This window comes from Stegostoma tigrinum, chromosome 21 (genome assembly GCF_030684315.1).
Source record: "Stegostoma tigrinum isolate sSteTig4 chromosome 21, sSteTig4.hap1, whole genome shotgun sequence".
Taxonomy (NCBI): domain Eukaryota; kingdom Metazoa; phylum Chordata; class Chondrichthyes; order Orectolobiformes; family Stegostomatidae; genus Stegostoma; species Stegostoma tigrinum.
In genome coordinates, this window is record NC_081374.1 from 30,038,247 (window position 1) to 30,053,176 (window position 14,930).

Sequence of the window (14,930 nt, forward strand, 5' to 3'; positions counted from 1 at the left end):
GCCCTCAATGTTTTCTCAACCTGATCCATCCTAACTTCTTTTTTCCGAAGAAAGGTCTCGGCCTGAAACGTCAGCTTTCCTGCTCCTCTGATGCTGCTTGGCCTGTTGTGTTCATCCAGCTCTACTCCTTGTTATCTTAGATTCTCCAGCATCTGCAGTTCCTGCTATCTCCATCCTAACTTTTAACAAGATGTCAGGGATTTTACAGTTGGCTGACCAAAGTGTATAAGAGAAATGGAGCATTTGTTAGAATTGAGTATTGCAGAATCACTGAGGCGTTATGGTGCAGGAGGAGAATATTCAGCTCAATATATCTGGACTGGCACTCTGAATAAATGTCATAATTTAATGTCATTTTCTTGCCTTGTACCCATACACCTGCATATTATTTAAATACCAACAATCATCCAAGGCCTTCACCGTGGCTCAGTGCTTAGCACTGCTGCCTCACAGCACCAGGGACCCAGGTTCAATTCCACCTTCAGTTGACTGTCCATTCTCCCTGTGTTTGCACGGGTGTGAGTTCCCATCGGGTGCTCCAGTTTCCTCCCACAGTCCAAAAAATGTGCAGTCTAGGTGGATTGGCCATGCTAAATTGCCCATATAGTGTTTAGGGGCATGTAGATTTAGGAGGAGATGGGTCTGGGTGGGATGTTCTGAGGGTTGCTGTGGATTTGTTTTGCCAAAGGGCCTGTTTCCATTCTGTAGGGATTCTATAATTTATGTTCATGAATACCTGAATTGAGGCTCCAGGCAGTGCTTTCCAGACCATCGTGGTGTGAAATAATGCCTTCTCATCTCTTCTTTGCTTCTTTTGTAAAATCGCTTTAAAAACTATACCCTCTCATTCTTGTTCTTTTTTAAGATCAGCAACATTTTCCCCTATTTACTGTATTTATTTAGCCCCCTCATGATTCTGAAATCCACTATCAGATCTCTTAGCTGCCTTCTATCGGAGCAGAATAGCCCCAACCTTTGTAATTTATCATAACTGAAGTTTGTCATTCCTGGAACTATCCTTGTAGGTCTCTGCTGCTCTCTCTCTCTCGAAATGTGTTCACATCCTTTCTATGGTTTAGCATTCAGAACTGTAACAAAGACTCCCACTGAGGTTGAACAAGTATACAAGTACAGCATCATCTCTTAGCTCAAAACATTAGCTTGCTCTCTCTCCATAAATGGTGCCTGAACCCTGTGATTTCCAACATTTGGGTTTTCAGTCAAGCATCACTTCCTTGCTCTTGTACTTTTGGTCCTTATTGATAAAGCACAGGATACTGCATACTTTAATTGCTGTCAACACCTGTTCTGCTAAATTCACTGATTTTTGCACAAATAACTCAGATTGCTCAGCTTCTCCCCATCCATTAGAATTATACCCCATTGTCATATTGTCTGCCCATGTTTTTCCTACAAAATGTATATCAGTATACATTACTTTGCATTGAACTTTCATTTGTCACTTATCAGCCCACTCCATCAAGATGTCTCTGTTGTTTTGTAGTTCTATATTGTAAACCACGAGGAGGACAATGCTTCCAAGGTTTGTATTGCCCAGAAACTTTGAAATGGTCCCCTTCATACCAAAGTCTGGATCATTAATACGTAAACCAGGAAAAACAAGTGACCCAGTGCCAGTCCTTGAGGAACACCAGTACAAATTTTCATCCAGCCCCAAAAAATTCCAATGACCATTGGTCATTTTTTTTAAACCACTCAGCCAATTGTATATCCATGTGTGTTAATATTTCTCACAAGTCTGTTTTGTGGCATTATATTGAAAACCTACTGGAAGGCCACATACACAACATCAACAATATTACCCTCAATAATATTGAGGGTAATATGCCTCTTTTACATCTTCAAACAATTCCAGAAAGTTAGTAGTGGGGGCATCAGGGAAACTTTCCCTGTACATTACTGACAATACTGGAATATGTGATAAAATCAGATTCAACTCTGATTGGTTTTTCGTGCTTGGACATATTCCATAGTGAGATGAATGACATGTGCTGGTGTACATGAAGTTTGCTAACAACATCCCTTTCAAGTATAGGGAATTAAGAGTCCTATTTTGCCTAGGTCATGGAAAACCACATCCTGGTCGAAATTAGAAGATCCTCATGAAGTGAGCAAGACAAAAGTTTACTGCATATTGACAATGCTGCATGTTCACAATGCAGGCTACTATGATATGATAATGATTGGTACAGAGAGTTTGGGAAGGACCAAACGTTTGGTCCTACTCTGAGCTGTTCGTCCCACAAGTCTATATAACTAGGTGATTTTTATGGTACTCCTCTCTATCCCATTGTATACATAAATGTAGATTATTAATAATAAACATTTACCACAATCCACGTGGAGCTTTCACTAATCTGGAAAATCCATTCTTTTTGGGTGGAAGCCCGTTAGCTTTGATTCCCTTCATGCAAGTCTGGGTCTGTAATTCCCTTTGAACCACAGTGCCTTCTAGATTTCATTCATGGAGTGTGTCTTCCTGCCGAAGCAGCCAGTTGCTTCTTGAAATATCCTGAATCTCTGCTGCATACAATTTTTTCGAGTAAAATCTCAAACTGTTACTCAGTGACCATCCCCTTTCAGTAATGGCTTACATAGAGTCGTATGCACCGCATAAGCAATTGCATTTTTTGGATGGCATGCTGTTTGGAGGGTTGGTGCAGACTTGTGGGCTGAATGGTTTCTTTCTTCACCTGTAGAGATTCTATCATTCTAAAGCTATTGTTTTGAATACTGGATTTATGATATCTCTGCAACCCCTTCATATTTCTTGCGTTACTTCCGTTTCTGTATAGAATACATGGTTACTGCACTTTGTAAGAGTTTCACTACTGGCTACATGTTCCCTCTAAGCTGTGCAGCTGCACACGTGTCCAGGTGCAATAAAGTTCTGTGCGTGGTGATCAGCGTCAGTATGCCAGGATTGACTTCTGGTTCCTGAAGGTGATGCCACGTATGTACCTTGGAAGCTCACACGGCCAGAGTGGATGCTGACATCATTGATTTTAAAAATTACTTTAAGAAACTGCAATGTAGGTTTATGCTCAGCTGTATTCCAACTCAGGACCACTCCCAGTTAGGACTGCCTTGTAATGCAGTCTGTACCGATTTTGGAGTTACCAGTTCTCCATCTCTAGTGATGTGTGGTTTTTCCTCACGGAAATGATCTAGACCTTTGTGTTTCTGGAACTAGTCTTCAAAATTTGACCCATGAGAGACAAGGAATACCTCCTTCAATCTTCGCTCAAGGAGATTCTATGAGGAATGAAGAGTTGGTATTCAGTGATAAGCATATGCCCAGCACTTGCATTATCAGTCAGACCAGATAATCAATCAGTTCAGAACTGTTATGACGCATCTCTGGGGTGGTGGGGTGGGGGCAGCGGTGGAGACCCAAACCTGGGCTTCCTGCATCAGAGGTATGCACACCGCCACTTCACCGCAAGGTCAATATCAGTCAAGCTGATGTAGAAAGTTGAAGGTAAACTTCAGGTGCTAAGATAGGTGTCAATAGCCATTCTGAATTTCAGTGTTTGCAAAATCATCATGGGTCACATTTTTCACAACATGAGAGGCAAGAGAGGATTGTAGATGACAAAAGGAAAATATATGGTTAGACATACAAGTTTGATTTGGAAATAAGTATAACAATTAGGTATGACACACATTAATCCTAAAAGTCACTAATACAGCTGGCAGGAAAAGCCAGATTGGTTCAATGTGAAATTAAGGTATACTGAGAAGGGGATGTGGATGCAACACACAAATGCTATTAAACAGAAAGATATGAACAATAGTTGAAGCACTGAAAAGAAAGTCTTCAAAGAGACATGACAATACCACGTATAGGCATGAAAATAAGATTACTGGAGGAACACTAGAACCATCCAACTAATAAGACATGGCAAGAAGGTCCTTCTGAAAGAATACCATTAGAAACCAGTATAAGACAACACTCATAAGACAGAAATGAAATATCATCTTTACTGATAAACCTTGAAGAAAGGAAGATTGAAAAGGATGATGGAGAGAAGAAAACAATATTCAAAAGAATATAAAACATCATAAAAGTATATTAACCAGACACGAGCTCACAACTTCATGAAATAGTATTAATTGATGCAACAGCATATAGAGAAGGTTAACTACCACATTTGCTAAACTGGAACAATCTAAATAGGGCTAATTGATTTCTATTCTCAAGTATTTTTCGATACTTTTGAAAACTAATAAAGAACATCAATTCCAACACAAGTTCAAGATGATTCCTACTGGACTTGAAACATTAACTGTTCCTCTCTCCACAGATCCTGCCACACCTGCTGAGTTTCTCTAGCACTTGCTTTCCTTATATTTGAGATCTCCAGCTTTTATAGACATAAACATACAATATCTAATCTAACAAATACTATTTTATGTTTTGATAATTTAAGTTTTTTTTAAAATAACTGAACAGAATATATGCTCCTGCATACTCTATATAATCCAGAGAGTCAAGTTTGTGGGTAGGTGGGTGGGAGGTGCTCAAAAACAAAGTATAGGTGAATCAGTAAATATAACCTGTTTCTTTCCCTGGCCAGGTTAGACCATTACATCCATGACCTGCTGCTCGTCAACTCAGTTACATTTAACCACTCCTTCTCGACTCTGCCAGCAATTTTTTTCCCCCCTCACTGCTAGGGCAATGTGTGCACCGTTCCTTCTGACAGCACTCAGCAGTACTATAAATAATATTCCATTGCTCTGAGAATGCACTTTCCAATCCAATCACTTGTCTTTTTGATTTCACCCTGACTAATCCACACAAACAGTACTATCTAGCCAACTTCATTTCAACATTGTGCTAAAGTTATAGCGTTGCACAGAAGAAGCTAGTGCAACCAATTGTACTTGTGCTGGCACTGAAAAGGCTATTGAATTGGTCCCATTGCTCTACTAATTTCCCCTGGACCCTCGGCTTTTTTTGCATTTTCAAATAATTGTCTAAAGTTATGATTGAAACTACTTCTACTCTAGACCATCATAACTCACTGTTTCTTTAAAAAAAAAGTCTCATTATGATTACTTTGATTCCTCCATGAATTATCTTAAATTTCTGTCCTCTGGTTACCAGTCTAACTGCTAATGGAAACCACTTACAGACAGACATTCAATGATAACTGTTGATTACTTTGAATGCCTCGACTAAAATCAATCCTTAACCCTTTCTGCCCTAAACTGACCAATATCTGATTCTTTAGCTTCTCTGCAGAAAACTGAATTCCCTTTTTCTTGCCACTATTCTAGTAAATCCCCGTGCATTCTGTCAAGAATTAACATGCTTTTGAAAGCCTTGTGCTAAGAATTATTCACAGCACTCTACCTGAGCTCTAATCGTGCATTATAATGATTCATTGTAATGTTCTTGTTTTGGTATGTTAGGCCTCTATTAATGAGGCCAAGGAAGCAGTATACTTTTTTAAAACATATCGAAAAAAAAATGTTTGAGTCATCTGCAAACTTTGAAATTACGTTAAGATGCTATAATCGAGATCATGCATATGAAGTAGCAGTGGTTTTGGGAATATCTGTGTAAACAGCACTCCAATAAAAACAAAATATTCATCACTCTTCAGCTTTCTGTCTCATAATCAACTCCTTATCCATGCTGACACTTTAATCCCATGGCCTTCAGTTGTGCAGATAGGTAAAACTGCTGTTTAGGAGACCAAGTGTCTTTTGAAAGTCCAACTCCAAAACCATCATCAAGCCAATAATGCCATTGCTTGAATTATAATATTCAAAGTACTTTAAGTTTAATTACCTTGACTGGTTCTCAGTGATTCTATATCATGCCAAAGCCATATGTTTTCACCTATATTGGTTATTCATTGTGCTCAATTAATACACAAATTAAGATCCAACAAACTGATAGATGGTGTACCAATGACTACTGGTTGCAACTATGTCAACATATCCGACACCTTTTGATAAAGGAAGTACAAGTGGCATTTATGAAAGGATCAAAAAAGTCAACAGGTGCACCAAAGTAAACAGTTCCATTGAAAATAAATACAGTGGGAGGTGATCATCTGCTGCAATGAACAGATGGAAAGATTGGTACCTTGAGATATTCCCCAGAGAGAATGCTATCACCAGGAAAGCCTGCCTGTCGTGATAGGATTTTAGCACAATAATTGCTTCTCTTAACTGCAAAACTCTTAAGTGCCGATACTATAACCCCTTCCGACTCATCAAGCACAGGAAACCAACACTCCCATGGCATCTGCATAATTTCTTTATCTCTTTCTCAGGACGGGGATAATGTACCAGGATAGATTGAATGTAAAGGTTGTGACCATATCCAAGAACAAAGGCAACCACAGTATGTACAATGACTATATCAGTAATCATCGTCAGAAAATTATTTCCCATGTTGCCTGCATTAGACTTAGACCCTGCCAGAATGTATTTGCCCCAAAAGCCAGTGTGATTTCAGAACAGAAGATCCAAAATTGATATGATCTTCTCATTATGGAACTGAAAGGGCAATATTATGAATTTTTTTTAAAAGTCACAATATAATGCCTTCATCATTCTCTCAGACATTCAACCACATGAGCAGAGGTGGGCTAAGTAAGGGACTAGGGAAAATTTTCAGCCACTCACTGAAGTTGCCCTGTATAACCTCCTTTTACCATGGCATGATGCATAAGATCAATAATGAAAGCACAGCAGTGGAACTTCTTAAGATCTGCAGTGGTTTCAAACAGGGTTGAGTCATGCAACACGGCCTTGCATGGTAGCAGCAAAAAAAAAATACACATCTTTAAAGTTGTTCATAGAGGGTGTATACGAACACACTCCAACTGAAGGAATGCCATTCAGCCTTGCACATTGGATGTCTGAGACAACAGTGCACCAAATCTTCATCAGAAAGTAGTTTCCTGCTGAGAATGTTGTACAAACATTTTATATAGAAGAACATCATCAGTGGGAAATAAACAGACCCTTTCGTGGATGTAAAGTTTACTTTGACTATTAGCATCTGGAAGACAAATATCACTGTGCAGGATGTTGCAATTTATCAACACTGACAATGTGACACTGGAAGTTGTTAATAACTTCACATATCCAGGTTCTGCAATGACCGGCAGCAATGTAACTTAATTAATGCTGAAAATCAACACATACATGACAAAATGGCTGCAACCATTTTGTCCAGCTGAGAGAGTGTGGAACAATAGTGACCTAATGAAGAATAGCAGACACTGAGTTTATCAAGCTTGTGTCATCATCACAGTATTTAGAATGGTTAACCTTACAAGACATGCTAGACAGGAAAAGTGCAGAACAGATTCAGCTCTGTTGTCAAGTATAATGATAGGAAGGAGACCATACTGATGACCTGGCATCAACTTAGGCTCTGGAAACAACAATAGGTAACACAACCCTTCAACCATGCAACAGCCTCCTACTAATTGCTGGGGGCATGGTTCAGAATTGTGAGGGACAGTCCCACAGACCATCTAAACAATGCCACTCAGTATAATCATAGCTGATGTCAGCATCATAGTCCTGTTCTCTCACCATACCCCCTTGCCTTCTAAAAATCTCTCTTTTTTAAAACAAATAACTTTGCCTCTACAGCCTGTGATAAATTACTTCACATGCTCATCATCCTCGAAGAGAAGAAGTTTCTCCTAATCTCAGACCAAAATGGCCTACCATGTGTTCCAAGATTGTGGACCTTGGACTTTAACAATTTTAAGATGTTTATTTGTTTTCAAAATAGCAAAAGCAAAAACATAAAAACATTGTGTTTGCTTTATGGGAACAAACAGGGCCTCCTAGTTTCTCCAGCAATGAATTTAGAGTCAATAGATGATACTGCATCTAGCTTACATCCGTTAGAGTCAGATGTCAGAAAGAACCAGATGTCAGTTAAGTCCTATCTGGCTTTTTGCACCAGATGCTGCAGCACCCGTATCATGCGGACAATAATGTTCCTCCTGCTCACTGTCTTTATCTTCCTTTTTGGATGACTGTTGCTGCTGTCCCAGCTCTTCGGAATTCCTCACAGCCCTCTTTCCTTGTCTAGTTGCACAGAGCACAGCCTACAAACGATTGCATCTAGACAGTAATGCAAGCACCCCACAAAAATGATCCAACCCAGGGTATCCAGAAATCAATCGCCATCCCTTGCACTCACACCATCCTTAAGCCTCAGAGATAGTAAGAACTGCCAATGCTGGAGTCTGAGATAACACAGTGTGGAGCTGGAGGAACGCAGCTGGCCATGAAGCATCAGAGGAGCAGGAAAGCTGACGTTTCAGGTTGGGTCCCTTCCTCCAGGTCCACGCTGTGTTATCTTTAAGAACCAGTTGTGCACCTGCATGAACACTGTCAAATGCAGAGCTGACCTACACACAGTTCCCAAAATCTGCCCTATACATGGCAGACAGGGTAAAATTTAAGCCCCACTTTGCAGGCAGATCTTCAGGTGACTGTTTCTGGTTGAAGAATGGGCTGTATTGTATCTAGATATAGCAAGAACTGCAGATATTGGAGTCAGAGACAAAATAGTGTGGAGGTGGAGGAACACAGCAGGCCAGGCAGCATCAGCGGAACAGTAAAGTTGACATTTTGGGTCAGGATCCACCTCTGGAGAAGAGTCCTGACCCAAAACATCAACCTTCCCGTGCTGCCTGGCCTGCTGTGGTCCTCCAGTGCCACACTGTGTTGTCTCTGCATTGTATCTATGCTTGGCCCAATCAGGGGGTTGTGTGATGGACTCTCACGCATGTTTGCAGATGGAAGCCATTGTGCAATCCAGCCTTTAAAATGAAGCAGGAAAATGTGAATTCTCAAGGATATAGACATCATAGCAGCTCCCAAGTTCCTTGTTGCAGACTTCTAAGATGTGACACTTGATCCCAAATGACATGTACAATGGTGGAACAGAAGCAGTAAAAAAAGTCTTCAGTGTAATGATGTGGCACAGTCAGAATTTAGTGTCTAGTTTCTAGTGCCCTGCAGAGGAGATCCAGCTATGTCAGCAAAGTCTAATACCCAGGCTGCAAAAGCTAAATGAGATGAAGCAATTGCAAATTACATTGATAATAGACTTGAAACATTTGTGGGTTGAGTATTGAGAAAGCTCTAAAAAGGTCCCTAGTGGAGCCCTGGAAGCAGGCAGTTGCTGTGAGATCTAGCACACCTGTCACTTTGGCAGCCAGTGTGTTTGGGTGGTCATACGCTCCTTTGGTCACTGGTCCCACTCCAGTAGTTGCTGTAATCCAGGTACAGTGCCCAGGGACACACACAGTCTGCCACAGCAGTGTTTGTCACTCATAGAGGAAATAGTCACAAGAGGATTGCCTTTGTCCCTGCCCACAAAGTGGGGCTCCAATATCATCCTGCCTGCCATGCATGCAGCAAAACGTCAGGAACTGTGCAGGTCAGTTCTGAACTAACAGTGCTTGTCTAGGTGCACTACAGGCTCTTAAAGATGGTATGGGCGCTAGGGATGCTGGTTAATCCCTGGATAACAAAGTTGCTGGGAACTGCACATGATAAGTTTGGTGGTCGGGGTGGGATTGGAGAGCGGAATGCCATAGGGACAGGATGGAGAGTGAATGAGGCTTTGGTTAAAATGTGACGAGAAATCTCGCTGGCCTCATAACAAAATAAAAAAATCCTTTTTCAATAAAAACTCAACATAACATCTCACACTTGGTGAAAAAATGTAAGATTCTGTCCAGGGATGCGTCAAAGTTATCAGACAGGCATTTGTTGCATTTCAAAATCACAAAAAGCCAGCAGCAGTAACCAGGCCAAGCAGCAACTGTTGAGAAAGAAGCATAAAGTTAATTTTTCAGGCTGGTGACCAATCAAAATTAGTTCAAGCCTCCTTTCTTTGCATCTTTCTACTGTTAGTCCTCTTGACTGACCGAGTCCAGTTAACTGGACAAGAGCTAAAAATGAACTCTGCAACTTCCTTTGTGTGGCAGATTTGATTTTGTCTGGTTTCTGAACATCCACTCTGTTGCTAAAAATACCCAGTTCAAAGTTACACCCAAGAGACAATACATTTAATAAGAAACCAGTTTGAACACCAGGCTAGTGTAGACTATGACCAAATCAAACCTCTGCCAGAAACAGAAAGCAAAAATGACAAACTCGTACAAAAACTGAAAGAACTGTAGGTGTTGTGAATCAAATTGCTGGAAAAGCTCAGCTGGCCTGGCAGCATCTGTGAAGAGAAATCAGAGTTAACTTTGAGACCGGTGATCCTTCCCCAGAAGTTCTGGAAAGTTAACTCTTGATTTCTCCTCACAAATGCTGCAAGAGCTGTTGAGCTTTTCCAGCAATTGTTTTTGTCTCTGACAAACTCGTGTCATTTTCACCTCCTTCCTTAGCATTACTTGCTGTTTCAAATCATGGAAAAGGAACAAAAGTGTCTACGACTGTAAGTTCATATAAGCAGGTGTGCAGTAACTTAAAGAATGAACAAAAAATGTTTTTGTAATGCTTCTTTCAGATTGTCCTAAAGTACTTTACATTTAAAAGTATATTTTTCTGAATTATGCTCATTTGTGTTTTGTAGAGAAATATGGCCACCAATTTATGTACAGTAAGTCCAAGTAGATTAAAGGCCAGATGATCTGTTTTGTGTGCTTTTGCTTGAAGGATAAAAAACAAGGGAATAGAAACGGTTCCTGTGCTATTTATCAGTCTAGTGGCTTATGATCTTTAGAATCCATAGTGCACAGCAATCAGGACCTCAGTTCAGTGTTCCTCCTAAAAATATGGTGTCTCTGATACAGTAGTACATCTTCAGAGTTAAAAATCAATGGATGAAAAATTTGCTGTTAGTACACTTTCACACTCTCTGAACTGTGTAGCTTATGTGTGGGAATATACCTGTTAAGTTTCTGACAAGATGGCAAAGAGATGGCACAAAGAATATACGTTTTCCTTTAGATTACATATTGCATTGTAATGATTGACTATCCTACAAAGATGCTTCAGACTTCTTGATATTCAGTTATTGGTGAAAGACAGTGCAAATGAATTGTCAAGTATGTTGGCCAGTGATAGAATCTTACTAGGAATAAGCATGGAATAAATTAGTTACTAGATTTAATGCAGGCCATCACATGGGACTTGTAGCAGAAAGGCAATATTTCAGTCTCCCGGAGTGGCGAACTCAGGAGACAAAAGAGATTGATGTAGGATTCCTGGTCACTGCTGGTGTGATACCAGTTAGGTTCATTGAAGTGAGCTGAGGGACAGAGTATCAAGTGGGCCATTAATGTAATGGTAGCTCAGAGATGAGAGCAGCTGCAGTGTTCTCCTATGCCTACTGAAGGCACTCTGTCAAACTCTGCAGTTTTCCAGTTGCCTTCCAGGAAGATGTTTTTAAACCGGACACATTTTTTCCAGATTGATTGTCCTGGACTTGTTGATTCAGGCACTGAAAGCTTCACTGTTTCTTCTATCCCTGTCCTACCTACTGCCCCAGTCATCACTCACCTTTGACCTGGCTTTTCTCAGTGTCTTCAGCCTCTGGTGAGCACTCTTGCCAGCTCCTGGTGGTATTGATGCCAGTGAGGAGTAGTTGGCCTCTAATTCTCAGCAGTCAGGATTTCTACAGCTGGGATACTGAATCCTTAGAAGTCTCGATGGTAGCCACTTAGGCTGAAGGCTGGGTGTTTAGTAAGTTACACCTGCTCCATGGAACTGAAATGTTCCTCCTAGGGTCTTTGATTGGCTGCTGCAAATAACCCCTCATTGAGCCGATTAACTGCAGCTCTAAGTGTGGGAACTGAGTGTGTGACAGCCACTAGTACCTAAATGACTTATTCTTTTGGTTGTTTTCTTAAATACGTGCAGTGATGAATTACCAAGATCTCTAGGTAATTTAAGTTTCAATGGTAAGCCACAGCTGACTTCCTGAAATAACAGTCTGTAACTGCACTGTGTGAATTCTGTCCGATAAATGTTATGTAAGAGAAGGTGAGGAAGTGAGGGGATCAGATAATATCTTATAGCCTAGGATTCGATCTCAGTTAGTTTTGTTCATCAAGCAAGCCAAATCATATTACTGTTAGTGTTATACATGCAAAAGTTACAACATGTTTCAGTTTATTTTTCCAAGTTTCTCCTTGTATTATTTCTCGGTTAAGAAACAGTTGGCAGAATTCACAATAGTTTTGTATGTCATGACTATCAGGTTATCACAGAGTAAAAAGGCAAGAGCTCACAGGAGCTCAGCATAGCAATGTTCTGAATGATGTGGCAAATTGTTCATACAATGGCAAACATACTTTGAAAAATTGCAAAGCAAATTTAATAATTTATAATAAAATGAATTCTGTGCACAAAAAAACATTTTTAACAATTTAAAGTTGCATTCATTTTGTGAATTTCAAAATGGTGTATTAGTACTGTCAGAGCTGTCAATGCTGGTTATCTGTGTATTTACTCAGCACCTATCTAGTTCAGCTGTACAACTCGAGGGAAGCTATAGACTTCCCATTCATTTCTATGGCAATCTCTTTTATTAGGAGGATGATTATCATGAAATTTATGAATATACTGAAGGCAACCTACACTAAAATGGTACATTTATTTTGGTCCATATCCATCATAGTAAAGACATGTTTGTAAAATTTACCCAAAATATAACTTTATTTCACTATTTATGGATTGGGTAATGAAAATGACTTTCACTATTGAATCATTAACTGTCATATTGCTGCGATATATTGTATATTTTTGTATGCATTTCTATGAAAACCCCATCCTTTCCTTTAACATATATGTTTTAATATTATGCTCTAGGTAAGTGTAAAGGAATTAAAGAATGTATTTTACCATGCTGACAATTTTTTTTAAACCCAAAACGTATGCTCCCTACTTCTTTACAATGCTTCCATTTTACGACTAGGAAAAAGAAATCTCAGTTTGAATTTCTATTCAAAAAATTGCTGACTAGTTTATTAACTTCATAAATTGTAACTCTTTGTTACAAACTTCACAAATAGTCCAAATATCAGTGAGTGTTATAATAATTGTAAAGTTCTGCAATGTGAAGAGAATGCTGAATAGTTGAAAAGAATAGTGCTGGAGAAACTTAACACTTCTAGCAGCCCCTCTGGACAAAGAAACAGAGTTGACACCCTTGTGCCCAATGATGCTTCTTTGGCTTCGAAGAAGTCGTATTGAACTCAAAATGTTCACCCTGGTTCTTTCTGCACAGCTGCTGCCTAACATGCTACTTTCTTCCAATGCCTTATGTTTTTACTTCAATCAGTGTTTCATGCCATCCTGGAGCATTGTATTAAGTGTAAATGGTATGCAAAGATGAAGACCTAATCAGAACCAAAAAGTGAACAAAATACCATCAGTTTACTCTCAGCATAAGTACTGCAGTAAATCTAAATCTCAAATGTTTTAATTAAGCAAGATAACATCAGCTAATTTAAGTTAAGTTACATGGTGAGGAAGTACGGTTGTTGAAGTTTTTCTGAAGGTTCAAACACCCTTTTTACTTTGTTTTGGTGAGATGATTTAAAGTACAGTTTTGAGGTGCTGTCATTTCCATTTTAAGTATTAATGTCTTATTGGTGTTTATTTGTCCATTACAGCATTAGCTACCAAGCAAACATACGTCAGCTACAGTAATCATGCAATGTGAGTGAATGTGACACTCCTCAAGGGGCTTTTGAGATTTTGAAAGAAAGAATAATCTAAAAGACAGACATTTCATTAGTCCGGATGTCCACCTACAAAACCAAGAAGGGCCATTTCAAAGTAAAAGAGATGGTATCTAAGCGTAACATTCAATAGGAGACCCAAAAAGATCAAGATGACAGACTGCACGGAAGGAGGATGACAATTCCTGAATCACTGATTCTTGATGATTTGTCAACAAAATTAACTCCCTTTAAATCTTGTGAAGTTGTCTGTGATTGTGTCAGAGTTGTTTTTATTTCTATTGATTTTGAACTTACTCAATGTGTTGCAAAATAAAATATGTTTAATTGCTCACCAAATAGATGGCAAGTTAATGTATGTGACAAACTGACTGGGGAAACAAAAATGTCTGCTTTATGTCCTGACCAATCAAAAGTACAGTGCCTGGTTGTTTATGAATACTTAAATGGAAAGTGTAGAGCATGTTCACTTTTATACAAAAATTTCTAATAAAATAGTGTTTTGCAACTGATGGAGTTGTTTTTCAGTAAAAATGATTTTGCATTTGTGGTACTGGATATGTTTTGCTTGGTGATTAGAAAGTGGAAAGGGAAAACTAATGTAACTCAACTACAATTACATACAAGCTCACCAAGTTTGAAGCTTCATGAAATCTTCCAAAAGAACCATTTCTGAATTCTTTCAAAATTCTCAAACATATGTTGGTAGGGCCACTTGACACATCTGTACTCCAAACATCATAATACCTGAGAAACTGTTGTTTCAGTTAAAAATGAATAACTTTTACTGTATATATTTACTAAAACAAGTTTTTGTTTTCCTCTCAACTTAAAATTCAGGTAACATTGTTGTCTTCCCAAATGGTAGGAGTAAATTGACATCAACTATATGCTGTGACAACTCCGATTTAAATAAGACATTATGAATCTTATTCAAGAATTACTAGTTAGATTATTCAATAGGTGCATCCTTCATGGTTTTAGCAACAAAATATCATTTTGTCTGTTTTAATGCACATTACTTATCAATTATATTCGAACATAATATTTCCTAACCAAATTACAGTACATTTTGATAGCAATTACAATAATGCGAAACAAAAACACACATTTGAATTAGAGATTATAACCAATTATAAAAAATGTGAGCCTATCTTGTTACCTTTAGATTTTCCATTTCAATATCAGACGTCATGTTGATCACTC

At 39.0% G+C, this 14,930-nt stretch overlaps 1 protein-coding gene across 4 annotated transcripts in view; it reads left to right on the forward strand.

Annotated features, from left to right (window-relative positions):
* Positions 1–14,225, forward strand: part of LOC125462997 (metabotropic glutamate receptor 4-like) — a 1,119,827-nt gene extending 1,105,602 nt beyond the window's left edge. For 3 of the 4 annotated variants that reach the window (XM_048553588.2, XM_048553586.2, XM_048553587.2), the window contains one exon: positions 13,656–14,225. Coding sequence is in view for 3 of the 4 variants with exons in the window: in XM_048553586.2 (XP_048409543.1) it covers positions 13,656–13,705 (50 nt within the window). In the remaining variant the exon portion in view is untranslated. The remainder of the gene's footprint in view (positions 1–13,655) is intronic. The other variant, XM_048553589.2, reaches the window with a different exon arrangement.
* Positions 14,226–14,930: the final 705 nt, after the last annotated feature.